Raw genomic sequence first — 26,631 nt, 5'->3', positions numbered from 1 at the left:
TTTCTCTTTTTAAATTTTTTTAAATTTATGTATTTATTTATTTTTTAAAAGATTTTTATTTATTTATTCGACACAGAGAGAGGTCACAAGTAGGCAGAGAGGCAGGCAGAGAGAGACAGGGAAGCAGGCTCCCCGCCGAGCAGAGAGCCCGATGTGGGGCTCGATCCCAGGACCCTGGGATCAGGACCTGAGCAGAAGGCAGAAGATTAACCCACTGAGCCACCCAGGCGCCCCTGTTTTTCTTTTTTAAATAGGTTCCACACCCAAAGTGGGGCTTGAACGCATGACTCTGAGGTCAAGAGTCCCATACTCTACCAACTGAGCCAGCCAGGCATCCCATTTTAAAATTTATTATTTTGGGGTGCTGGGTGGCTCAGTGGGTTAAAGCCTCTGCCTTTAGCTCAGGTCGTGATCCCAGGGTGCTGGGATCGAGCCCCACATTGGGCTCTCTGCTTGGCGGGGAGCCTGCTTCCTCCTCTCTCTGCCTACTTGTGATTTCTGTCAAATAAAATCTTTTTAAAAATTTTTTTAAAAATTATCATTTATTTTATTTTTTAATATTTTATTTGTTTATTTGACAGAGAGCTAGAGAGAGAGCACAAGTAAGCAGAGCGGCAGGGAGAGGGGGAGAGAGAAGCAGGCTCTCTGCTGAGTAGGGAGCCCGATGCGGAGCTCGATCCCAGGACCCTGGGATCATGACCGGAGCCGAAGGCAGAGGCTTTAACCCACTGAGCCACCCAGGTGCCCCTTATTTCCAGTTTCTTTTTTTTTTTTAATTTAATTTTATTTATTTATTCGACAGAGAGAGAGATCACAAGTAGGAAGAGCAGCAGGCGGGGGGGGGGGAGCAGGCTCTCCACTGAGCAGAGAGCCCGATGTGGGGCTCGATCCGAGAACTCTGGGATCATGACCTGAGCTGAAGGCAGAGGCTTAACCCACTGAGCCACCCAGGCGTCCCTTATTTCCAGTTTCTAACAGCAAACACTTTTTGTTTTACCAGCAGTGGTAACCTTGGGCAAATTATTTCCTATTTTGAACAGCTCAGTGATGTGTCATGTGACAGCACCTACCTCACGGGGCTGCTGTGAGGACTAGGTGGGTACAGGCTTAGTCACTATTAGTTTGATTGTCTTGTGGGGACAGAAACAGACCTAGGCCAAGACCAATAGCCGTCCTCAGTACCCAAAACAGGGCCCAGTACAGGGACAGTGCTCTGATGGCTGTACCTGGAGACAACATGGAAAATCCCACCTCTAGACTTTACTATAATATGCTACCTTCTCTTGTTCATTTTTAAATATTTTTTAAAAGATTTTATTTATTCATTTGACAAAGATCTCAAGCAGGCAGAGGCAGAGAGAGAGAGGATGAAGCAGGCCCCCTGCTGAGCAGAGGGCCCGATGATGTGGGGCTGGATCCCAGGACCCTGGAATCATCACCCGAGCTGAAGGCAGAGGCTCTAACCCACGGAGCCACCCAGGCGCCCCTTAAATATATTTTTTAAAGGTTTCATTTATTGGAGAGAGAGACAGACTACACACCATGGGGAACAGCCCGCCAAGGGAGAGGGGGAAGCAGGGTCCCCACTGAGCAAGGAGCCCATTGCAGGACTCGATCCCAGGACACTGGGATCATGACCTGAGCCAAAGGCAGGCACTTAACTGACCAAGCCACCCAGGTGCCCTCTCGTTCATTTTTAAGATCCCCAAGAGTATAGTGCCAAGGCCATGGTACCCTGCCCACTGATCTACAATAGTGACTGACCCTTTAGTCCTGGGTCTTGCTGCCTCAGGGATGTTCACTAGTGATGAATTCCATCTGTGTGCCCCATGCTCTGGAGGCTCTGAGAGGGTAGAGCCTGTGGATCTTTTGCACACAATGGTATGCCCAGGTGCCATGCATGGGGCTCAGCACACCGGAGGGCCAGGGATGAGCAGCTGTGGAATTGACTGGCAGTGTCTAGGGCCTCTCTGGCCTTGCCTGTCCCGTGCATGCTGCCCACAGCTTTGGAGCCTTAACCTCTAACTATGACTAAAGTTGCTGCCACTCTTGCCACAAGTGTGGACCCCCTCAATCCAGAACCCAAACTCCACTTCCTGTCCTCAACCTTTGGGATTAAACTCCACACACTTGGGTTTCTGTCCAGAGTCCTAGCTTTGTAACTCCAGAGTTCCTGTGAAGCACCCCCCGCCCCCTGCATACTGTTAAACCCTAAGCTTCCATGTCTGCTTTGGAGGGACCCAGGGGGTTTCTGAATGAGGGACTCAGGGCCTCTACAGGAACTGTGGGGCATTCCCACTAGTACTCGGCCGCAATCCCAGGATCTCTTTGTAGGGGGAATGGTATGGCCTGCAACCCAGGGAGGGAGAGGAAAGTAAAAACAGGCAGGATATTCTCCTTCCCTCCGTAGATGCCCTCTCCTCAGAAAGCCAGACACAGCAGGAAGGCAGAACAGAGGCCCCTGGGACCTTCACAGCTCTCTAGAGGAGGGAGCTGATCAGCAGGACGGCCCTCAATTGGTGCTCACTGGCCAGAATCCCCTGGGGCGTTGGTTCAGGAGGTTACCTGGATCCTTGGAAGGAAGACTCTACACAATTTTGTAATCAGAAACTTTATTTTGAATAAACCACTCAACATTGAGCAGATGACGTTGCCTCAACTTTTTCTTTGAAGAAAACAAAGATATTATGGTAAATTCATGAAAACACTGTGCCTTCCTTTATCTTCTATCCTTTGTAGGGCAGAACAATTCTGCCTGACCTTTCCCATCTTCCTGATGATGTTGGCCAAAGACAGCCCCTGGGGGCACAAACGGAAGCTCTCCACAAGTCAGGGGCTGCAGGCTACAGTCTGGGTACCAGTGCACCATGTGGTAGCTGTGCAGGCTGAGAACTGCCCAGGATGCCCAGGGTGTGACATAAGGCACAGAGCTGCAACGCCTCTGCCATGGCAGTGACACAGGAAGGACCCGACGGAGTGGGCAGCACAGACACCCAGCCCCAGGTCCTGTAGCAGGCACGCTCCTCCTTCAGTGAGCTCCCCGCCATTCAATTCTGGGCTCATGTGCTGCACTTCTAACTTGTTCTCCTACTCCACCCCACAGTCCCTCCCTTGAGGATGACAGGAAGAGACAAAGCCTGGGTTGGGACTGGAGGGAAGACAAAGAGCCTGCGGCCAGCCGTGTATCCCATGATCCCAAGAATTACAGCAGCCCTCTGTCTTCAAGAGTGATTCGGTTTACAGCTAACATGGTCCCTGGGAAACTGCTGACTGAGGTGAGAATGTCTGAGTATCAAAGGACTTCCTCTGGAATATTCACAGACCTCCCAAGCAACTCTTCCAGGAGGTGAAGGAGGCCCTGTCGAGTACAGACAGCTCTGCCCCCCTCAGAGTGGGGGCAATGAACCAAGCCACAAAAACCCCAGGTATCACAGATGTAACTTTTAGAAGGCTCACAGAACCAGATTCAGGACAGGCAGGACACCAACCAACCACCTGTTCCTTTGCACTCAACTGTGCAGAAGCTGGCCCTCTCCTCTGGCCAGCCCTTCCAGCATAGTAGCTGGGACCACAAATCCAGGACCCTCCTGGCCTCAGACTTCCAGACCCCTGAGCAGCCACTCTGGAGGAGAACACACTCCTGATAACATGAAAAGCACTTGTGCAAACAAGGCCCCTGAGTCCGGAAGACCTGTGCCCTTGGGTGGGCCATGCTGAACTCTGACCCTGAAGTGCACCAGAGACAGTGTAGCAGCACAGTGTCAGGTACGCACAGCCGTGTGTGAACCTGGTTAGTTATATCACTGGAACACTGGCACAAAAGAAAGGACCAAGGTAAAATGAACTTATTTAGGGGAATAATTGCTTTTAAAAGTAGATCTCGATCTTTAGGAGACAAGAGGAAACACTGTGCTGAACTCATGTCCCCACCTATACCGTTATGGTCTCTGGCCTCAGTGGCCAGACCCAAAGAAACCTGGAAGAAAGATGAGCCCACAGACACACAGCGCCATCAGAGATGACGACACCCTATGACAAGGCCCCTTTCTGTATTATCTCCTCACTGCAGGGTAAGGCAGGTACACCCAACCACAAAGGGTCCCCAAGGACCAGGCAGAAGGCATGATGTGATTCCCTGCGCTCCATGCCCGTTACACAGGCCAACTCAATTGCCCACCGTCTGCCACCCACACTTTTCCCTTGAGACACCAGCTGTGGCCAAACACATGAGAATCTGGAAAACAGAGACCACACTGGGGCCCTCCTGCAGGAGACATTCTGAGGCAGGGTGGGCAGGCAGCACGTTACATTCTAAGTAAAATAGCTAGAGGGTAAAACACTCCAATGCCAATTTATTTTTAAAAAGGGTTCTGTGTAATTCTATGGTTTGTTTTTTTTTTGTATAATTATACAACCTTTGAAATTACATAAGTTGTAATGATCTAATACTATTAATAGTCATTCAGAAAAAACTTTCCCTCCCTCCCAACAACCATCCAGGGGGAATTAAAAGTCCTGAAAAGAGGCCAATTCAACATGGCCTCTACCCTGGTAGAAACAAAAAGCGAAAAGATGAGAAGAAAACAGAAATGGACTAAGGTGTGTGGCCAGTGTCTGTTAGGAGTGGGGCCCGGGCTGTTGCCTGAGGTGGTGAAAGGCAAAGCCTGCAGCATGCAGTTCGGCAGCCGGGAGGCCTCGCAGCCACATCGTCCTCACTCCGGCGCGTCGTGTCCCAGTCTAGGTGTCATGGAAGTCCTTCAGCAGGGTTCTCCTCCGCTGCTCTGCTATGTGCATCTGGTTCTCTAAGTCCTGCACCAGGGAAGCAAGATGGTGCTTGCACCGCCCAGTCCTGAGTGCACGGAGCAGCCAAAGCCACGCCCACCACGTCAGGGGCTTCAAGGGGACAAAGGCACTGCCCTTCCCACCCTTCCCTACAGAGCTTCCGGTCCACATGCTAACAACCCTGTCGCCTGCTAACAAGCTGGATCTCCCTGACCTGCAACAGAGGCACCAGGAAGGAGGGAGACACTTACCCCTCTGTCATAGCTGTCTGCGCGCTCCACCTTCCACGACAGGTTCTCGATCTCAGCCTCCAGCTGAGCCTGCTGGTATTCAAACTGTATGGGCAGAGCAGGAGGGTCAAAAGGAGAAGGGCTGCAGCCGGGCCAGGGCCTGCAGATGGAGGGGCAGACGCAGCACCTAAGGCTTGTATGAGCTACAGACAGCCCTTGAGCCGGTCCTCAGTGAGCAGGGCTAGCTCCTATCGCCAGAGCCAGAATCCAGTCAAAAGGCTACCTGAAGAGCGCAGCCACGCGGCAAGGCCACACTCACCCTCCAGCCCGAAAGAAAGGGGAAAAAGTTAAGCCACTGAAGACAGTATTCCCCACATACAGGCAACAGATGCTGCAAAAACAAGTCAAAATGGGTATTCACAGACATGGTGTTCACGGAGTACTTCCTTTTTCCAGCCCTTCTGGAAATCAAGTCTTAAAAATATTCAAACCAGGACGCCTGGGTGGCTCAGTGGGTTAAGCCGCTGCCTTCGGCTCAGGTCATGATCTCAGGGTCCTGGGATCGAGTCCCGCATCGGGCTCTCTGCTCAGTGGGGAGCCTGCTTCCCTCTCTCTCTCTCTCTCTCTCTGCCTGCCTCTGTCTACTGTGATCTCTCTCTGTCAAATAAATAAAATAAAATCTTTAAAAAAAAAATTCAAACCATTCGACTTAGTAATTGTACATCCGCTGTACATTTATACACAAAGTGTTCCTCAACATCTTATAGTAATGAAAAACAGCAACAACGAACGCCCAAACTGATGGGACGACTATGCAATGAAACATTTACGCACAGGTTAAAAATGGTATTTAGTAGCCTGGTAAATAAGGACAGCGGCAATAATAAATGGTCGTAACAACAAAATGGCATGTATATCATTAACAGTAAGTGTAGAAATAATTTTAAAAGGCTGAAAAACGCTAACAGTGGCCATGTCTTTTTGGTGGGATTACGGATGATGCAAATGCTTTTCTGTTTTCCAACATTTAAACAATAAATGTGAACTACTTTATCATCAGGGGACATGACCCATATCTAATATAGAGAATTAAACAAAGATGTAAAAAAGCCCACTATAAATTAGGAACGTGCAAGCTGGGTGTCCTCCTAAAGCATGGGTGCCAGCCTCCCATGTGGCCACAGAGTGTCCTGTAACTACGGCCATTCAGGAGCTTTGGTGTATCTGCCTTGATATTACACAAAATGCCAGGGCCTGAAGTCTATTTTAGAGAAGTCTAAAGGAGAACTGAATTTTTTTTGAGAGAGAGAAAGAGAGCGAATGAGCACATATGCACACAGGGGTGAAAGAGAGCGCGAATCTTAAGAGAGCTAACTTTAAAAACTGACAGTTTTGCCCTCCCAACAACCCAGGTCTGGTCCCCACTCTCCTGGAAAGTACGGGTAGACAAGGGTATCTCTGAAGCTAAAGGGCGGAGCACAGGACTACTTGGCCTTACCAGCTTCTTCCTGGGTCCAGACTCCATGTAGTAGGCATATGGGTAAGTGTACTGCAGGGTGTACCGGCACTGGAACAGAAGAGAGAAGGCACGTGCACGTGTGACCCAACCCGCACGTGTCTCTGGTGGCTTTCATGATTCTTACCCTACCACGCACGTGAGCCTGGCTCTACAGGTACAGGCTCGAAAGAAATGACGCCAAACCAATCAAGGATGAACTGGGGGACAACATGGGAAAAGCTGAAACAGAAATGGTCACAGAACACACGGTTCCTTTTTCCAACTGTGATTTATCACCAGCAGCTGCCTCAATGGCTCTTTCCTCGAGTCAGACATCAGAGTCCACACATCTATCTCAACACTTGTCCAAAGATAATCTCTTAGTTTCTTCGGAGTGACACGTGGATAGGACAAAAGAAGAAGGGCTCTAGTTTCCCCTGCACTTCCTTCCCTGTGGCTGAGGTAGTGGAACTCTTCTTGGAAATCCCCTGGCAGCCAGCAGCAGGCTGGGTCCTCAGTGGGCACAGCCCAGGGAACTGTGGGCCCAGAAGCAGAAGCATACAAAGTGATACGAAGTGCTGGGCTCCCCTGCCCCCAAAACTGTCTCCCACCCTCCCATCCTCAGACGTCTGGGCCTGACAGGGCCAGGTGCTGGGCCAGGGATCAGAGGAGGGAGGGGTACAGACCTTGGCCAAGAGCTTGGCTGCATTCTGTAGGTACTGCCAGTCGATCCACGTCCCCAGATTATTCATGACTCTCTCCTGAATCTTCTCATGAATCCGCTGATAGGTCTGTGCCTCCAGCTGCAAGCTCTTGTTGTGGTTTTCCCACTACAGGGCACAGAGAAAGGTGCGCAAGTCCAGACGGAAGTTCAGAACAGACACCTTGGTTGGCACAGCATGGCCACAGCTTCATCTAACTCATGGGGACTGTGTGTCCTTGAGAGGGCAGGAGGAGGACTTTTTCTTCTTCTTTTTAACAATTTATTTATTTGGGAGAGAGGGTAGAGAGCACGCCTGCAGGGCAGGATGGAGGAGCAGAGGGAAACGGACAGAAGCAGACACCCTGCTAGGTGCAGAGCCCAATGTCAGGTGATCCCAGGACCCTGAGATCATAATCTGAGCCGAAATCACTAGTCGGCTGCGACCAAGCCGCTCGGGCGCTCCAGGAAGGGGACTTCCTCAGACCATACTACTGACCCTGTCCTAAGCAGCGCCTGCCATTCAGATCACTCCACCATCTAGGGCAACAGGGCTTCAGCCCTGAGGACGAAACAAAGCTGGGTACCCACTGGTCTACTGTGCTTAGCAAGCAAATGCGCCATACTCTGTGGGCTTCTGAAGGGTCCTCCTGGGAGGAAGTGCCCTCTGAATCTGATTAAGTTGGTACCAGATGTAAAAGACCACCTGATGCTCCCCTCATTGTCCTTCAACCCATGATTCAAAGAGCGCTGTTGGTCATGGCTGCCCTGTGGAGCCCAAAAGCCACATTTATGGAAGCATCACTCAGGCCTACTGCAGGAGCTCCTCTCCCTGACTTCTGTGTGCACGTATCGCACACCAGTCCCTGGGAGTTCTCCCTCAGCAGGCCAGTGGGAAGAAGCCCACTCATGAGGGGCAGTTTCCAGAGAAGACGCCTACCCTCTCAAAGTAGAACAAGTACTTCTTGAGGGCCTCCCTGGCCTGTGCCTGCTGGCTCTGGTTGACAATGTCAGGGTTCTCCTTGTACCGACTGCACTCATAGTACTCGCTGCCGTGGGTCTTCCAATCTCCTAGACACATCCAGCAGAAGTCTGCAAAGAATAGAAAATGAGGCATTTACACCCATAAGGTAAGCTGACATTCCTCCAAGAGAAAAGCAGTGGGACAGACAGATCCTGTGAAAGGGTAGAGGGGTGGGGGTTGTTACCTGCCCACAGCTTCCTATGGGTGCCTGTTTCCAGGAGGAATGTGCACCTCTCCTCTCTGACACGTAACACTGTCCCTATAGCCTTTCCTTGCCACTAGGTACAACAGCCAGCAGATACTCTGTTCCATAAGCACATAAGCTTTGTACCTTCTTAACCCAACAGGGGAGGGTGCTGACTGTACAAGACCATTGGTGTGCTGTGTCAGTGCCACTGACAGAAGCAGAAACTTGTCCAATGAGGCCCATCTGGCCATCCGGAACACAGGTTTGCCCTGACTACCTCCCACCCTCACAACGCCTGTCCTAAGAAGATTTTCTACAAAAGTTAGGAATAAAGGCTTTCACCTATTTTGTCATTTCTTAAAAAAAGAACACTTCTATAAAACCAACAGCTACCCAATAGTTCCTACTCAGAATTATGAGTCTGCTTCTACACTGAGGAAGCCAAGAAGTAAAAATAAAGATCCACCAAAAATAAAAAAATTATTAAAAAAAAAAAAAACCAACCCACAAAATATTAGAGGGGAAAAAAAAAAAAAAAAGATCCACCAAACATCCAACATTTACTTTGGTCTAATGGCAGGTGGCCAACCACAGTTCCGTTGATGGCCAGATCTCTAGCCTGTCTGATGTATATGGTATCTCTGACAAAGACCCTGACAGGGTTACGGTAAACCCTGTTTTCCAAGATTCAAGATGGTTCACTGACTTCTCCAAAGGACCTCTTATATAAAATCTGGGGAGGCTAAAGCCAAACTCAGAGACTCAGAGTTAGTTCTCTTCTCCTGGGAACCTTCACCGAACAGCAGCAATACTGCTATCCCCTTAATCAGCTAGGTGCTACTTGCTCCTGTCTTAAACACTACTACACTGCTTAGGGTTACCTGTAGAGGTGGTCAAACTATACAGGAATGCAAGGGATGGCAGCTAACTCTGGGTGGTAAAGGATGGGAAGACTGTGGGGAGGGATACTCAGGGGACTTCTTGGGTACTAGGAGTATGATGGGTACCGGGGTGTTCACTTGCCATTTTTCTTTAAACCATATGCATGTCTTATGCACTGTTCTAAGTGGATGATACACACCCCTCTCACTCAAACACAGAGTGGGATACCACTGAGGAAATATGCCACTACCCACAGCCTGACTTCATGCTATACTTCACTATCACTGTTCCCTTCTAATTCCTTGTCATGTCCATTCTGATTATGGTGGGCTCTTGGGAAAACAGAGGAATACCATTAGATGAATCCTTACAAAGAGAAACCCTCAGGGCCTTCTGGTCAGCACTGAAGCTGCGATGTAGGAGACCTGTTTGTACATATTTTCTACTTGAACAAATTTCTTTACTGCATCTGACAGGGAGGAAAGCAAAGCCAACAGGTTCCATGTAATAAGCTACTCCTGATGGATGAAGGCGATCTGAAAAGCTGTATCAAAAGCCCTTGTGGAAACTTTGTAAAACCTCAAAGGAAGACTCTTCTGTGACTCCCGCCAATAAAACAGCCTGTTCTGAAAGTTATCTGCAAGGTAGCACAGATAAGCCCCTATTACTTACCTGCCTTGGCAAAAATAAAAAGAGCACACTAAATCTTCTTGGATGACTGAGGATCATGAAGGTCTAAGAGTCATGCCAACTGTGACTTCTATCTGTGTCAGCAAGATGGCAGTGAGATTGTAAGAGCACCAGAAGAGATAGATAAAAGATCAAGAGCTGCTTTGGGCTGGGTACTGTGACTGCGGCCGCCCTTTGTCACTTCACTACAAAAGCACTCACTAAACAAGCCATGGAGGCCCAGCACAAGAAACGCAGACTGTGCCCCTGGGGCTCGTGCACCACACCTGGAACTCACCGTGTTTACACTTGGAGCATTGCTGTCAGAGGGAAACAGAAGAGAACATGTTAAGGGAACGCTGACCAAAGGCTCCACGGCACATATGCAAAGGGTACGGGATTCTGCTCACCATGTGGTTGCAGCCTCCGTTCTTCTCAATGCAGATGTTGCACTTGGGACACTGAGGAGACAGAAGGGCGCCGTTAGGCTCACACACCACCAGGCCGGTTCTAAGACAAATTACACAAAGCTCCTGGCACCCGTGCCCAGTAGCTCATCGTGCGAGCCCTTCTGGGGAGGAGCATCTCACTTAAATGTGGCGGGTCGCTGAGGCTGGAACAGCAATTCAAGGAAATGAGGTCAGCACGTTTGGCTCTGAAACACTCCAAGCACCGGCTGAGCCCCACTAAGTCTTCCACCATCTGTCTCTGCCACGAGGCTGCTCAGATTAAGCACCACTGAGTCAGCACAAAGCTGCCTGCTTGGGAAGAATGCCAAAGCAACACAAGCACTGCCCACTGGACCAAGTCCTGGTCGGCTTGCCTGGACGCCTGCTCCCGCAAGAGGGCATGGGAGCAGCCACTAACACTCACTTGCTCTCACTGAGAGATGCCCCAACCTAGGCAGCAATGCAGAGACCAGTGTGATGCTCTGCTCTCCCATGGCCACGAAGCAGACTATGTTTAATGAGGTCATGGTCACGGTTGTGCTGTGAGTGCAGCAACTCAGCACATGACCAGCTCAGGGTAGGTGCTGAGTCACCCAGGGCTTGAGGGGCTGAGGGCCATGTTTTCCCATCGGAAATTTCAGAGTGAGAACAGGGCACGCCTGGGCTTGCATCAGAGCCTTGCTCTTTACTACATGTTGCTATCAACCACCTCTCTTCCAGGGCTGTTAAAGCCCAGAGGCACTCAAAAAAACCAGGTTTTTCTAATTAGTCACCCCATGGGTCAAACTTTTCCAGGTAGTTCAGCATTTTATTAAAAGAAATGCACCCAACACATACTATGATGGTCCACTGCAAACTCTGCCAAGTCTGGGCAAGGGTCTGCAGCCTCCAGCAAGGGCTCCGGGGCCCTGGGTGTTCTGCTCTCAAATGTCCAGCCTCCTGGGTGAGGCCCTAGGCAGCATTAAGGAGGGCAGATCCATGACAGGTAAGATACAGTCCTTACGTCTTTAGTGTGAGCACTAATGTAGTTGGCTGTTTCAGAGTCGTCTGCACACTTCGTTAGCCATTTCCGGATTGTGGCGCAGTCTGTGGGGGCGTGATACATCTGACGACACTTGAAACTTAAAACCAGAAAAGAAAAACATTCAAATAATTGTTAGGTCAGGGTCCCATGTTTTCCATTTTCCTTCTATCCAAGCCAACAGATCCTGAATTAGAGTTTCTCAAAGAAGTCACGCCATTTCTCAAGGCCTTTGAGATCCTTACTTACCCAGAGCTATACTGAAATACTGTATGAATTTCTCTTCAATCTAAGCACTTCTAGGTCACACTCTTAATAAACCTCAATAAAATGCTTCTGTCTTAAATATCCTTGCGGTGTCAATTCTCCCTTAAAGGATGTGAAATTCAGAGTTCAGCTTCTCAAAGGGCATGGCGAGGTTCTTTGAGATGGATAACTAAGTTCGGATCCAAGGCAGAACCAAGATCAACTTTTTTGGGAGCCCTGACTCAGCTCCCAGCCAGATGTGCACAAGACATACACATGACAGAACCTGTTCAGTCGGCAGGGCCGTGATACACCTGACAATGCCTGAAACTTAAAATCAGAAAACACTCCAACACTCGCCCGGCTAGGCTCCCATGTTTTTAATTTCCCTTTTGTCCAAGCTAACACAACGTCTGGACAGTAAATGCACTAAGGCAAACCATCTAACCCATGCCCCAGGGAAAGAAGTTTATAATGTGGGACACGGGGGTGTCTTTGGTTCAGGTCATAATCTCAGGGTCCTAGGATCGAGCCCCATGTAAGGCTCTCTGCTCAGTGGGAAGCCTGCTCCTCCCTCTCCCTTCGCATGTGCTGTCTCTGTCAAAGAAATAAAATCTTTAAAAAATAATAATAAAGTGCGATACAAAGGATGGAGAGCAACTACATTAGTGGTTTGTGTTTTGTTTTGTTTTAAGGTAAGCTCCATGCCTAGCATGGATCCCAACATGGGGCTTGAACTCACGACCCTGACATCGAGACAACAGATGAAATCAAAAGTTGGACACTTAACTGACTGACCCACCAAGGAACGCTTACGTTAGTGGTTCTTAATCTTTGGTGAGCCCCAGGGTCCCTCAACAATGTTTTGAAAGGCAAGAACACATGCACCCACACCAATTTTCCATGTAGTTTCTCCAAAGCCCCACCATGAATCATCTTAGGGAGGCATGATTAGAGACAGACACAGATGTGGACCTAAGTTATGGCTCTGCCATTGCCTTGCATCTCCATTTCCACCCTATAACATAAGGGCAACAGTACCAATTGTACACAGTTGTGACAATGTATGTAAAGTGATCAGAATAGTGTCTTTCCCAAGGTAAGTCTTCAGCACACTTTAGCTATACCTCCACCTACTGAATGGAGTAAACCCCAGACATAAACTACCTTTATGAATTATAGTGTTATAAAATCAGCCTACAAAGGCCAAGATGGAGAAAGATTCAAACACTGAAGGTTGTAGCTTTCAAACACAGTAATACATGATTATCTGTGCAGGCACATACAACCCACACAGACACATCTCAGTGCCATGAGTCTCATAATATAAACCATAGCACATTCTCTGAGAATCTGTGCCACTCTTGTTTCTGGACTGAGCATGATCAAACATCCCATGGAACATGAGATGCTGGGTATACACCTGGCCCACTTGCAGCAGAGCTGCTGGTTAGGCTCACAGACCCTGTCTTTCTCAGCCCCACCCTCACCCACAGCAATGGCAGTTGTGCTTCGGAGGACAAGGCAGAAGCCCAGGGGTGCTCAGCGCCCGCACTCACTCTTACCAGAACACCTCGTTGCACCGATTGCACTGTACTCGGCGAGCTCTAGGCTCCTGTACCCGAATAACCATGGGGCAGTCTGCACCAGGGCACAGCTGGAGCTGGTAATGACTCTGTGAACACACCAAGGAGAAACAATGAGGACATCCCCTAGTCACTGCTTCCACATCAGACTTCTCTAAGAGCGTAAACACCTTCTGTCCTTCCAGCCGATGACTTCTATCAAGGGGCTATAGGAATTCAGGAAGCATGTCACAAAGAACAGCATTGGGCAGACACTGAAGACCTACGAATATTTAGCTAAAACTAGGCAGCAACTCAATTGAATGATCTAAAACTAGATTATCATATAAAACTGTGTCTGTGAGATGAAAGTGCACAGGCACCAGGTCTGGAAAGGAACATAGCCCAGTGAGCTGTGCATCTGAAAGTATTATTCCTAAGTGACGTAAGACGGAGAAAGACAACCACGATATGATTTCTCTTCTATGCAGAATCTAAAAGAAAAAAAAATTTAACAAAACTCAAAGATACAGAGAACAGAAGAGGAAGGGGGAATAGGGTGTGTGAAATGGGTGAAGGGGGTCAATTATATGGTGAGAGGTAACTAGATATACTTTGGTGATCACTTTGTAGCATATACAAATATTGAGTTATTATGTTGTATACCTGAAACCAATATAATGTTACACACCGATTTTACCTAAAAACAAAAACAAAAACTCTGAGAGGCTCAATGACCCTCTCATGCATGTACCAAAGGTGGCAAATAGCACAGGGCACAAGGCACTGTTTATCCCAAGCCCACGCACGCGAAGACCTGGCCTGTCAGTCAATCTTGTCAGCTCAGGCACAAGGGGCAAAAATGATGAGAACTAGGCTGCAAGCCTGAACCAGAGCCCAAAGGAGGGGAGGGAATCCAAAACTGACCACGCTGGAATCCTGAACAAGTTTTCAAAGTGCACAAGAAGAAATACCCCTTCAGGGCACCTGGGTGGCTCAGTGGGTTAAAGCCTCTGCCTTCACCTTGGGTCATGATCCCAGGGTCCTGGGATTGAGCCCCACATCGGGCTCTCTGCTTAGTGGGGAGCCTGCTTCCCGCCCCTCCTGCCTGCCTGTCTGCCTACTTGTGATCTGTCTGTCAAATAAATAAATAAATAAATCTTAAAAAAAAAAAAAAAAAAAAAAAGAACTAATATCCCTTCCCTCTGCTTTATCATCACCCAGTGAACCAAATGCAACAGCAGCTCCTGAGACAGCCCTGACTCGTGTTCATCCCCTGACATACAACAGTTTGTTTAAGCAACCATGTGGAAGGGGAGGAGGCCTGACCATTCTACCAGAGAAAACCAAGACTTGGTTGCAAATCAAGGGTGGAAGGCTACACAGCGAGGACTAACAGACCTGGGATTCACATCACTGTCAGCCTGACTCCAGGCCCTGTGTTCCTCACTTTCACTCTTGTGGTTTCTCCACTTTGTAAAAACCACAGAGCTCTTTCTTCAAATTGTAGCACCAAATGGCAGCCTTGTCTACAAAGTGACTGTGGTGAGCACGAGATGCAAGGTAGGTACAGGAAGACAGACGTGCAAAGACAGGGGCTGGTCATACCTCCACGTAGTCCCTAAAGAGGTAGCGCCTGTATTTGTCTCTCAATTCTTCATTGGGCAGCAATGGAAACACAAAGTCCTCTGGTGTTCGGAGTGGACAGTCCTGAGCCATGCAAGAGACTCCTGTTGAACAAAAACAACATGACGGATAACTGCACTGAGAAAGACACGATGGTAATGTATTTCCCCACTGAGTTCACCATTCACCCAACAAATTCAGATTCTATATAGGAAATCCTTGAAGCCACAGAATTTATTTTAAAAAGAGAGAGAGAGGGGCGCCTGGGTGGCTCAGTGGATTAAGCCTCCGCCTTCGGCTTAGGTCATGGTCTCAGGGTCCTGGGATTGAGCCCCGCATCAGGCCCTCTGCTCAGCAGGCAGCCTACTTCCCCTCTCTTTCTGCCTGCCTCTCTGCCTACTTGTGATCTGTCAAATAAATAAATAAATAATCTTAAAAAAAAAGAGAGAGAGACAGGGTGCCTGGGTGGCTCAGTGGGTTAAAGCCTCTGCCTTCGGCTCAGGTCATGATCTCAGGGTCCTGGGATGGAACCCCGCATGGGGCTCTCTGCTCAGCGGGGAGCCTGCTTCCTCCTCTCTCTCTCTGCCTGCCTCTCTGTCTACTTGCGATCTGTCAAATAAATAAATAAAATCTTAAAAAAAAAAAAAAAAGAGAGACAAATTAATGTATTTGCAGTGACACAACTGAAATTACGTATATACCACAAACAGCACCACTAAAAAGCAGTATCATCTAAAAAATTCCTTTATGGTTCTTGGGGCATCTGTCTGGCTCAGCTGGTAGAGCAGGCAACTCTACATCTTGGGGATGTGAGTTCAAGACCCCATGGAATGCAGAGGTTAATCTTTAAAAATCCTATACGGTTCTTGACTAACAATTTCATTTTTTGATATTTAATATTACGTGAAAGTGACCACCACCCAACACAATAAGATTCTGTAGATACCGTTAGGGGGATGCTAATTGAGTTCTGATAGCATCAAAGTCATAGTACAAAAAACCACTCCCATAACCAGTCACCAAACCTGATTTGTGTTATGCTACCTAAATAGCAGGATTCTCTGAGGGTTTCTGAATTATGGCTTCCACTTGGGGCATCAAGATGTGGTAGGCAGGGGCACCTGGGTGGCTCAGTGGGTTAAAGCCTCTGCCTTCGGCTCAGGTCATGATCCCAGGGTTCTGGGATCGAGCCCCACATCGGGCTTTCTGCTCGGCGGGGAGCCTGCTTCCTCCTCTCTCTCTGCCTGCCTCTCTGCCTACTTGGGATCTCTGTCTGTCAAATAAATAAAAGAAATCTTAAAAAAAAAAAAATTAAAAAAAAAAAAAAAAAAAAAAAAAGATGTGGTAGGCAGCTTAAAGGAGAGTTCTCCCAAAAGTTCACCTTGCACTCACACCAACATTCACACATATGCCCAAATAATAGCCTTAATCTTCTCAATCCTCAGGACTAGGGAAAATCGTGCCACTGTTCAGCCTAATGTTTTTAGAAACTAATGGTTCTGACAGTAAAAACCCTTATCAGGCTCAGAAGAAAACACGCAGCTGACCTGAGTACCTGCAAGGGCAAAGCGGAAGATAAATACTTCACGGCAGCCTTTTACAAATTCTGCAGCAGACTCACCCACACCCACGCCGTCCTTGACGAGTACTGAGCAGTGCTGCTCCCAGCAGCTACGGCAAAACTGGTGCTGACAGGCCAGAGAAAGTAGGTTTTCCTTGCGCACAAACTGCATACACACTGCGCAGTGGTGAGGGGGGTGGGCCGTGGGAACCTGGGGAGAAACAGAGTCGACTGAGTGAAGAGGAGCCTTCAGATCCTGGGAGGCCACAGGGGCGCCTGACGCAGCTAGGTGCATGGGAGGCGAGCCTGACCCTGAAACACGTGTCAGAACTCAATTGCAGTGTGTGGGCTCTGTGGGTCCCGAAAGTTCTGAAAGCAGAGGTCAGGAAGGCTTCCTGAAGGAGGTGGCACATGAGCTGGGCTTGTATAATCACTAGGATTCAGAGAGGCAGAGGAAGGCTGAAAGGAGAACTTACAGTAGTTTATAATGTCAGGCTGAAAAACTCTGGATTTCCAAATTGCCAAGGTCTTTAAAGGTCATTCGATCCAACTTCTGCTTTCAGAGGCTACTGGGTTTCTTTTACAAACCACACCATTCGGTGCACAGAGCTGCCACTACAGAGGTTCTCAGAGACTGAGCTGAGCATGTGAAGCTTCTAACAAGCCCAAACAGCAGGTTTACTTGTCAAAGACAGTGCTTTTCCCACATAGATATGCCCAAAACACAAAGCTTCATGGTTTTTACTAACTCACAACTCATCCTTAACACACTGCAAGATATCACATACAATTAACTTAGAGGGATGAGGAAGGCTCCTACTAGAGAAGAAACCTTCCAGGATGTGGGCAAATAACTGCAAAGCTTGAACTCCAGAATCCATGCCGTGCTACATGAACTGGCAAAGACAATGCGGGACCCCTGGCCCAAGCCACAAACTGATGGAGAAGTCCACTACAGGTTTACATTAGGTTCTGGTTAGTTCACTGGGAATACAAAAAGCAACTGAAGGAAAAAGGCTGTATTCTCATGTTTACCCAAAATGCTTCTGGAAATTTTCTCCTAAGAGCTACAGAAGTTGTATGCTAATTTGAACCCTGATTCTCCCTCCTAAAGAGCGCTATCAACATGGCCTTTACTCACATGACAAATGTCTGTCAAACTCCTAAATACAAAGGACATTGCTATGCATTTTAAGATATGGTTTCTAACCATAAAGCACACAGTCTGGGAGGGGAGCTGAGAAAGATGAGTGAATCGCTACATCATGCAGGTAAAGATTTCAAGACATGACTAGAGGTGTTTGGAGAGAAGAGATCACAGGCTTTGTGAGAGATAGGTCTTTAAAGATGAGTTCCATTCCCCCAGCAAGGATGGGGACAGGGTCGAGACATTCCAGGCCAGGAACAGCACAAGCAGAGTCAAAGAGGTGTGCGGTGAGCTTGGGAAAACCAAGGAACCCAGCAGGACTGGAGTACAGGCTGTGTGTAAGTGTAAAGAGGAAGGTGAGGCTGGAGAAGGCCCCAGGACTAGCAATGATTTATTCTTCATCCATGAGGAAACTCTTTAAAATGGAAACAGAAGATTTAGGCCCATATTGGAACAAAAATCTCAGGCATGTTGTACTATAAACAAAGCAAGATGGTTCTCACTAACACCATAAGCCACAGCAAGAACCATGTGTGTCAGGAAAAGCCTTACTCAAGTGGGAGACACTCACATGTTTTGAGGGACTAGGCTGAACTCGAGCCTCGACGAGCAGCTGAGCAGAGTTAGACTTGTACCTACAAAACAAAAAAGCAGAAATAAAGGGATTCAGAAATAGACAAACATTTTAACCTCTGAACAAAACCAGATGAGACCAACAAGTGCTGCGGTTACACTTGTGTCTTTATCTCTACTTACCTTCTGACAGTACCAAGCTTCCTTTTACCTTAAACACTTTTCTCTCTCTCAACTTTTTATTATTTTATTTTATATATTTTTAAAAAGACCTTATTTAATTTGACAGAAAGAGAGAAAGAGAGAGAGAGAGAGCACGCACATAAATAAAGGGAGCAGCAGGGGGAGAGGGAGAAGCAGGCTCGATCCAAGTACTCTGGGATCATGACCTGAGTTGAAGGCAGATGCTTAACCAATTAAGCCACCCAGGAGCCCCATCTTTTTCAATTTTTTTAGCCCTCAACTGGTATGAGAGTAGTAACCCTGATTCAAAGACATCAAACCATAGGAAAAATACTTATGAAGGTCCATGTCTGTTTTCAACTTCTTTCTGGAAATATCGCTATCTTCAGAATAGGGAAGACTATCTTAAGACAAAGAAAATGCACGGGCACCTGGCTGGCTCAGTTGGTGGAGCATATGACTGTTGATCTGGGGGTTGTGGGTCCAAGCCCCATGTTGGGTATACAGATTACTCAAATAAAAACTTTAAAAAATGCAAAGCATAAAGAAAAACTCTGACAAATTATATTACATTTAAGAAGTTCAGTTCATCAGAACACACCATAAAGTGAAAAGCCAGGCTATAAATGGAAGATAATTCAATACATATATAATCGGCAAAAGACCGATATTCAGAATAAATAAAAAGAAAACTTCCTCCAAGTCCATTTGAAAAGACAAAATAACAATAAAAAATGGGCAAAGACAGAACAAGCATTTCGCAGAAAAGAAACCACGAATGCCCCTTAACATGAAACATAGTAATCTGGGACACAAATTATATGTCATTTATATCCACCAGACTGTAAAACCTCAACTCTGACAGTATCAGGAACACTCATGAACCACTGGTGGGCATGTAACACAGTACAATCACTTTGGAAACATTTTGCCAGTTAGTAAAGCTAAGGAACAGATATCTTCACTTTCTATACTCAACAGTAGGAAAACGTATGACACTAGGAGTCACGCACAAGAGTTTTCAGAGCTGCATTATTTGTAATAGCAAAAAACTAGAAGTCACAATTTTTTTTTTAAGATTTTATTTATTTGTCAGAGAGAGACACACACACACAAGCAGGGAGAGCAGCAGGCAGAGGGAGAAGGAGACTCCCGGCTAAGCAGGAAGTCCGATGTGGGACTCAATCCCAGGACCCTGAGATCATGACCTGAGCCGAAGGCAGACGCTTGACCAACTAAGCCACCCAGGCGTCCCTCACAAATGTTTTTTGACAGGAATATGGACACGATGTCATAAAATGCAACCTTGTTTTAAAAGCTGAAGAACACATACAGCATGATTCCATGTCTATAAAGTTCTAAAAACATACAAAACTAGGGGTGCCGGGGTGGCTCAGCCAATTAAGCGTCCAACTCTTGATCCCAGTTCAGGTCTTGATCTCAATGGTCTTGAGTTCAAGCCCAGTGCTAGGCTCCATGGAGCCTACTTAAAAAAACAAAAACACAAAACCATGCAAAACTAAAGGTTATATAATTTAAGAATAACTGAGAAGGGGTGCCTAGGTGGCTCATTTGTTTAAGTGTCTGCCTTTGGCTCAGATCATGATCCCAGGGTCCTAGGATTGAGCCCTGTTCAATCCCTCTACTGCTCCTCTTGCTTGTTCTCTCTCTCTCTCCCCCCACCCCCTGTCAAATAAATAAATAAAATCTTAAAAAAAAAAAAAAAGAATAAACAAGAAAATGATCAATACCCAATTCAAGATACTGGTTGCTTTGGAGAGGAAGGAAGGCAGTGTGGCCAGGCAGACACTGCCATCAGAGGCTTCTAAGTAAAGATCAGAGGGTTTCTTATTTTGGGTGGACACTTAAGTATTTTTACTTTATCATTCCTTAACCTACACACATTACACATGTGTGTACACATACATATATTTTTGAAAAAGAAACATAATAAAAACTTAATTCCTTTCTGGAATGAGGTATGGCATACATACATTTAAAAATAAAACCAGGGGGTACCTGGGTGGCTCAGTCGGTTAGGCGTCTGCCTTTAGCTCAGGTCATGTTCCTGGAGTCCCAGGATGGAGTCCCGCATCTGGCTCCCAAATCACAGGGGAGTCTGCTTCTCCCTCTGACCCTCCCTCTTCTCATGCTTTCTCTCTCTCTCTCTCTCTCAGATAAATAAATAAAATATTTTAAAAAATAAAAATAAAAATAAATAAAAATAAAACCAGGAGTGCCTGGTGGCTCAGTAGGTTAAGTATCCGACTCTGATCTTTAGAGCCCACATTAGGCTCTGTGCGGAGTCTTAGATTCTTTCCCTCTCCCTCTGTCCCCACCCCGCTCACACACACTCTCGCTCTAAAATAAATACATACATAAAGCTTAAAAAATAATAAAAATAAAAACAATTATCATGTGGCAATCAAAGTATCACACAAAGCCCAGGAAAACACATTACCCAGAATCCAGGAACTTGAGCAGGGAAAAATGTCTTCTATACATGACTTCCTTATTCCACCTAGCCAAAATGCCTCCTTCCACTGCTTTTATTCCTACTTTCTCACACCATATTCTTACTATCTTCAGCTATCTTGTCCATTCCCATGTTAGGCTACAGAGTTTGAACAGCAAGAGATACCCCACTGCTGGAACCTACATAGATTCAGAATTCTGGGTAGTAGAAACAGCAGTGCAGACAGTGAAAGTTCACTTGAAAGTCTATCTAAATGTATCCGGCTCTGGGGGATAGAGAGTGAGAGAGTGTAGTCAGTGAAACCACAAGTGCACTTGCTCCTTCCCAGGTGTTATGTCGTAGCCTGGAGAAGGAGAGGCAGGACCTTCCTCTGCAGATAAACAGATCACGTCATACAAAGGAAGACTCACGGGTGTGTGAAAGGGCAGGGACAGGACCAGTGATTCTCACTAGTGACAATTTTGTTCTCCAGGAGTTACCTGGAAACATTTTTTATTTCAAAGGCTTGGGGTGTGAACTTCAGTGTCCCAGATTACTATGGAGGTTGGGCATCTTTTCATGTTAATGGCTGTTTGTGCTTTCTTTTGTGTGAAATGCTTGTTCTGTCTTTTGCTCATTTTTTATTGTTATTTTGTCTTTTCAAATGGATTTTGCCAGAGATTCTGCCAAACCTCTTACAAGTCACAGAACAGTGCCCCCTCAACAAAGAATTATCTCACCCTAAATGGCAAGGATGCCGAGGGTGAGAAATCCTACGCTAGACAGAAGCACATGCCTCTGCAGGCAGGGCATGGGGACTCCTCCCAAAAAGGGGCAGCAGGAAGAGGAACACCTCCTCCTGACCACTTCCAAGACATCTTGAGACTCCAAGGTCTATGCCTCAAGAGGTCTGGCTCTGGTGCTAAGCTGGCCTATCTTTTCTGAAGAACACTTGCTAACATCTCCATTTGCTTCTTTTGGATTCAAAAGAATGTTTCATTTCTCACTTGATATATCCGAAAGAAACAAATGGAGATGTTGGCAAATGTTATATAGAAGGGCACTGATTACAAATTCACAACAGCATTAAAAAACCGAACTTAATTTCACTGACAACAGGGGTTTGGAAAAAGCATGGGACATCTACATGATAAAATACTGAGCCAGCAATAAAACGGAGATAGAAAGAATATGATGCAGTCATGGGAAAATGTTTGCCAGGTATTGAGAGAAAAAAGGATATGCAATATGATCCAATGTTTTAAATATATAATATGCACATTGTAAGTATACTCCAAAACATCAACAATAATCACTACGGTGTGGGGGGCAGAGAAAGAGGCTATGGGCGATGCCACCTCTCCTCCCCCAAAATACCTTACCTGTCCAATATCTCTGCAACTTGCCAGTGGAAATTAACTAATATAAGTTTAGCAACTGAATGAGATACCTAGAAAGAAGAAAGGGGAAAAAATCAAATTACAACTGTTGTTTCTTTCGGAGAACTCCACATTTTGAGAAGTGCATGCATTCATGTCTACGGCAGGCCCAGGTTTGATTTCCAAATTCTTCCTCTTGGTTCTCTGCTTCATTTTTTAAATTCGGACTCCTATGGGATGCCTGGGTGGCTCAGTGGGTTAAAGCCTCTGCCTTCGGCTCAGGTCATGATCTCAGGGTCCTGGGATCGAGCCCCGCATCGGACGCTGCTCAGTAGGGAGCCTGCTTCCCCCTCTCTCTGCCTGCCTCTCTGCCTACTTGTGATCTCTGTCTGTCAAATAAATAAATAAAATCTTAAAAAAAAAAAGGGACTCTTATAATCTTAGTGATAATATTAATATAATCTTTCCTGGCTCTCGTTGACTTTTTTTGTTTTCATTAATGACACTTCTAAGAAATTAGTCTGATTTGAAGCTGAAGTAAAAACACCCTGTTATAGTAACAACCCAGCATTTGACTGAAGCAGAAGAGCTGTGTGTTCCCTGATAGGGCCTATGTTCCCTCAAGCTGCTGTAGGAGGCCACACATGGAAAGTGCACCTTTAGTTAGGCCTGCCACTTGCAGAAAATCTTCAGGCTTGCACTTCTTGTATAAATCCAGCAAATCAAAACACCCCTGCTTAAAATCTCCAAATTCCTGGCAACCAATGAGCTCCGATCACAAGTATGATTTAAAAGCCTATGGACAGGGGCGCCTGGGTGGCTCAGTGGGTTAAAGCCTCTGCCTTCGGCTCAGGTCGTGATCCCAGGGTCCTGGGATCAAGCCCCGCATTGGGCTCTCCGCTCGGCGGGGAGCCTGCTTCCCCATCTCTCTGCCTTCCTCTCTGCCTACTTGTGATCTCTCTCTCTCTGTCAAATAAATAAATAAAATCTTTAAGAAAAAAAAAAAAGCACCTATGGACAGCTTTTGTGGCCCCTACATTTTAAAGCACACTGGTTGTGGCTATCAAAGAGCCCCAGAAGGTGCTCTGAGCTAGCAATTCTACTTCTGTAAATTTTTCTGAGGAAATCATAAAAGATATGTGTACAGCAGTGTTTTACAAGAGTAAAAAATTAAAAATAATCTAAATGTCCAACAAAAAAGAACTAGGTAAATAATATATGACAGATCCATGCAATGATTTAGTATGCAGTCATTGAAAAGGATGTTACAGAAATAAGTTATCGACATAAAAAGTTCACATTTTAATTTAGGGCAAAGAAGCCAGTAGTAAGACAGCGGGTACATGTTAAAGCCACAATACCTTGGTTAATATTGGGAAAGCAGACTAGGGCACCTGGGTGGCTCAGTCAGTTAAGCATCTTCTTGAATTCAGCTTAGGTCATGATCTCAGGGTTATGAGATAGAACCCTGTGTCTGGCTCTGCACTGAATGGAAAGCCTGCTTGGGATTCTCTCTCTCCTTCTGCCCCTCCCCAGCTCACGCATGCTCATGCTCGCTCGCTCTCACTCTCTCTTGCTAAAAAAAAGGGGGTGGGGAGGGGAAGTGGACTAGTTACAGAAAGGAACACCCTGAGGTTGTCAAGACTAGCATAGGGCCACAGAAGATACGGTTGTGTTTGGAGGTCTAGATCAGGCTTCGAGAGAGAGCAGTGCAGAGCATGAGGTGCTACTGAATCAAGGAGAAACAAGGAGCACACTTCAGACCAGAGAGCCAAGAGGACACGCAGAACCCTGGTCCTCTGCCCACTGGACTGAGTCTTTACACAGAAGCTACCAAGGAACCATAAGGCAGCTGGTCCACAGCTAAGAACTGCAGGGGGAAAGACACAGTGACCAACATGTAATCCCTGGCCCTAGAGCTCAAGTCACTCCTGAAAGGAGATAGGAGCATACTTGCTAAACAAGGACATGTCCCAGTATATACTCAGCGTTAGACGCTATGTCAAAGTGCAGTGAGTGAATGCCTTTTTGTCCTACAGCCCAGGTACATCTTGAGAAAACCAAGCTCTCAAGATAGCGCACTTCACTAAAGGTGGGGGTCCCCACGTCCCTTCCATGCAAGGTAACAGCCACCTGACTCATACATGTTGCTATAGTATTTTCCTGTTGAGGACCATAGAGACTTTAGGTCTCAGATTCCTGAATTGTAACTGACATTTCTTCTAACTGTAGCCATAACAAAGCTATTTATCTATAGCAAACCACTATCACAAAATGAAAACAGAAACAAACACTGGCTTAAAGTTAAATAACTGCTTTGAATATAGCTTCTGACTATGATTAAAAAAACAAAAAACAAAAAACACGACTGGTAGTGATGCTGTTTTGGATGACCTCCTAACAGTCTTTTCTATCACTTCTTACCTAGTGGGGCCCAATCAGCCCCACACCATTTTCTGTCCTGACTTCTAAAAGTCTTGGCATGTTGTGGCTATTAGGTCTTGACAAAGGCACTTAACCACCCAGAGTCCTCACCATGTCCAGCAGCTACCCCTACCTTCTCACCACAGATGGCTTGGGTGGAGCCTGGGAGCTAAAAACAGGTGTCAGGCTGCTTCTCACAGATCCACAGAACCTAGAACTGGACTGGACAGAGGGTGACCACTCAACAGATGCCAATCATTAAGTGACATCATGTCTTTAATCTGTGGATTTTCAAAATGGAACTCAACTTTTCTTAGGAAACAGAATTTTAGCACTCTACCTAGTCTGATCCTTTGATCTGAATAGCACTTAACAGCAGCAACAAAACCTCTGAATTCGCACACCACATGCAAAGCACCTATGCAAAACACGGCCCTCTGTTGAGACAGAAATTTTATTAATGACTGCAAGTCCACTAATGACCAACTGAGAGTATCCTAGCAGAGTTGAGTTTTGGTGAGAGGAGATTATGTGAAGAGAGGGTACATCTAGCACTTCATGAAACTGATAGTGGAGTGATACAAATCTCTTCTTCCCGACAGCCAAGAATACATCAATACATACAAGATAAGAGGCACACGTTTGTCAGCCATATGCACCTCCCACCAGCCTTCTGCAGGAAGTGCTACTGTGATCCCCACATCACAGATGGAGGTGTGAAAACAGCCCATATTATGTCCACAGTATATCACTGAAAATCAGGGATTTTCCTTCAATAATCCATTATAAACCTGAAGGAACTCAGAGACGATTAATTTAAGCAAAATGCAGTGTGAATGCAGTGTGACTGTACCTTGCCCTACAGTGGCACCACAGAATCTACAGGGAAGTCAGGTTCTAAAAGGCTCTCCAGCAAAAACAGCACGGGGTAGACGAAGAGTACCTAGGAGAATTTATGCTAAAAGTAGTAGACCCATGGGACACCTGGGTGGCTCAGTCGTTAAGTGTCTGCCTTCAGCTCAGACGATGCATGATCCCAGGGTCCCGGGATCCAGTTTCACATCTGGCTCCTGCCTCTGCCCCTCTCCCTGCTAGTGCTTGTGCTCCATGCTCTGACAAATAAATAAATAAAATCTTTTTTAAAAATTAAAAAAAGGGGGGGGAACCCAGGTGTCTCAGTGGGTTAAAGTCTCTGCCTTCGGCTCAGGTCATGATCCCAGGGTCCTGGGATTGAGCCCCGCCTTGGACTCTCAGCTTGGCGGGGAGCCTGCTTCCCCCCACCACTGCCTGCCTCTCTGCATACTTGTGATCTCTGCCAAATAAATAAAAATCTTAAAAAAAAATTTTTTTTTAAGTAAAAAAAAAAAAAGTAAAAAAAAGTAGTCCAAGCAGGGAGGCCACCTCATCCTTGATTTGGGGTCACAAGAGTGAACTGGGGACGCCTGGGTGGCTCAGTTGGTTGAGCGTCTGCCTTGGCTTGAGTCATGATCCCAGGATCCTGGGACTGAGTCCCGCATCCAACTCCCTGCTCAGTGGGGAACCTACTTCTCTCTCTACCCCTCCCCTTCCTCCTGCTCGTGCTCAGGCAAGAGCTCTCTCTTTTTCTCTCTCACAAAAATAAATAAAATCTTAAACAGAACAGACTGTACACATGTCCCAGTAGTATCTCAGAGGAAGCAAACACGGTGATTTGGGGGCAGAAAAAGATGTGGGAGGGGGTGCAGGGGTGCCAATATTTAAGTCTTCCACAAGAGGGCCAGGACAAACCTTGGGGATGATATTAAAGCATTAAAAATAAAAATCTATCTTTCTCAAAGTGCAAACAGCTGAACGCTCTCAAGAAAGAATTTCCTGAGTATTCACACCATTACAGTTTGATGCTCATAGGGCTCAGCAATCCACTCTGAATCTATTAGAGTCAACAGTTCACAGCTGGGGAGTCTTCCATTCTTCTGTATGTTTTCAATTGTGGAGAACAGAATCTTCTAGTAGAATCAAGATGAGCCTTCGCTGGACTGTTTTGCTCAAGA

At 46.6% G+C, this 26,631-nt stretch overlaps 1 protein-coding gene across 2 annotated transcripts in view; it reads right to left on the bottom strand.

The window, feature by feature from the left end:
* Positions 1–4,325: 4,325 nt before the first annotated feature.
* ARIH2 (ariadne RBR E3 ubiquitin protein ligase 2) overlaps positions 4,326–26,631 on the bottom strand; it is a 49,644-nt gene continuing 27,338 nt past the window's right edge. Inside the window, exons 3-15 of one of the 2 annotated variants that reach the window (XM_032868004.1) lie at positions 22,181–22,248; positions 18,159–18,222; positions 16,501–16,651; positions 14,862–14,983; positions 13,254–13,363; positions 11,425–11,542; positions 10,383–10,433; positions 10,271–10,292; positions 8,151–8,302; positions 7,197–7,340; positions 6,511–6,579; positions 5,034–5,117; positions 4,326–4,809 (exon numbers count right to left, since the gene is read on the bottom strand). In XM_032868004.1, the coding sequence (XP_032723895.1) occupies positions 4,738–4,809; positions 5,034–5,117; positions 6,511–6,579; positions 7,197–7,340; positions 8,151–8,302; positions 10,271–10,292; positions 10,383–10,433; positions 11,425–11,542; positions 13,254–13,363; positions 14,862–14,983; positions 16,501–16,651; positions 18,159–18,222; positions 22,181–22,248 (1,227 nt within the window). In that variant the 3' untranslated portion in view covers positions 4,326–4,737. The remainder of the gene's footprint in view (positions 4,810–5,033; positions 5,118–6,510; positions 6,580–7,196; positions 7,341–8,150; positions 8,303–10,270; positions 10,293–10,382; positions 10,434–11,424; positions 11,543–13,253; positions 13,364–14,861; positions 14,984–16,500; positions 16,652–18,158; positions 18,223–22,180; positions 22,249–26,631) is intronic. The other variant, XM_032868003.1, reaches the window with a different exon arrangement.

The sequence above is a fragment of the Lontra canadensis genome, unplaced genomic scaffold (genome assembly GCF_010015895.1).
Source record: "Lontra canadensis isolate GAN:19392208 unplaced genomic scaffold, GSC_riverotter_1.0 scaffold35, whole genome shotgun sequence".
NCBI classification, from domain to species: domain Eukaryota; kingdom Metazoa; phylum Chordata; class Mammalia; order Carnivora; family Mustelidae; genus Lontra; species Lontra canadensis.
The sequence above is the reverse complement of the archived record's forward strand: the minus strand, read 5'-3'. Positions and strand labels throughout refer to the sequence as shown.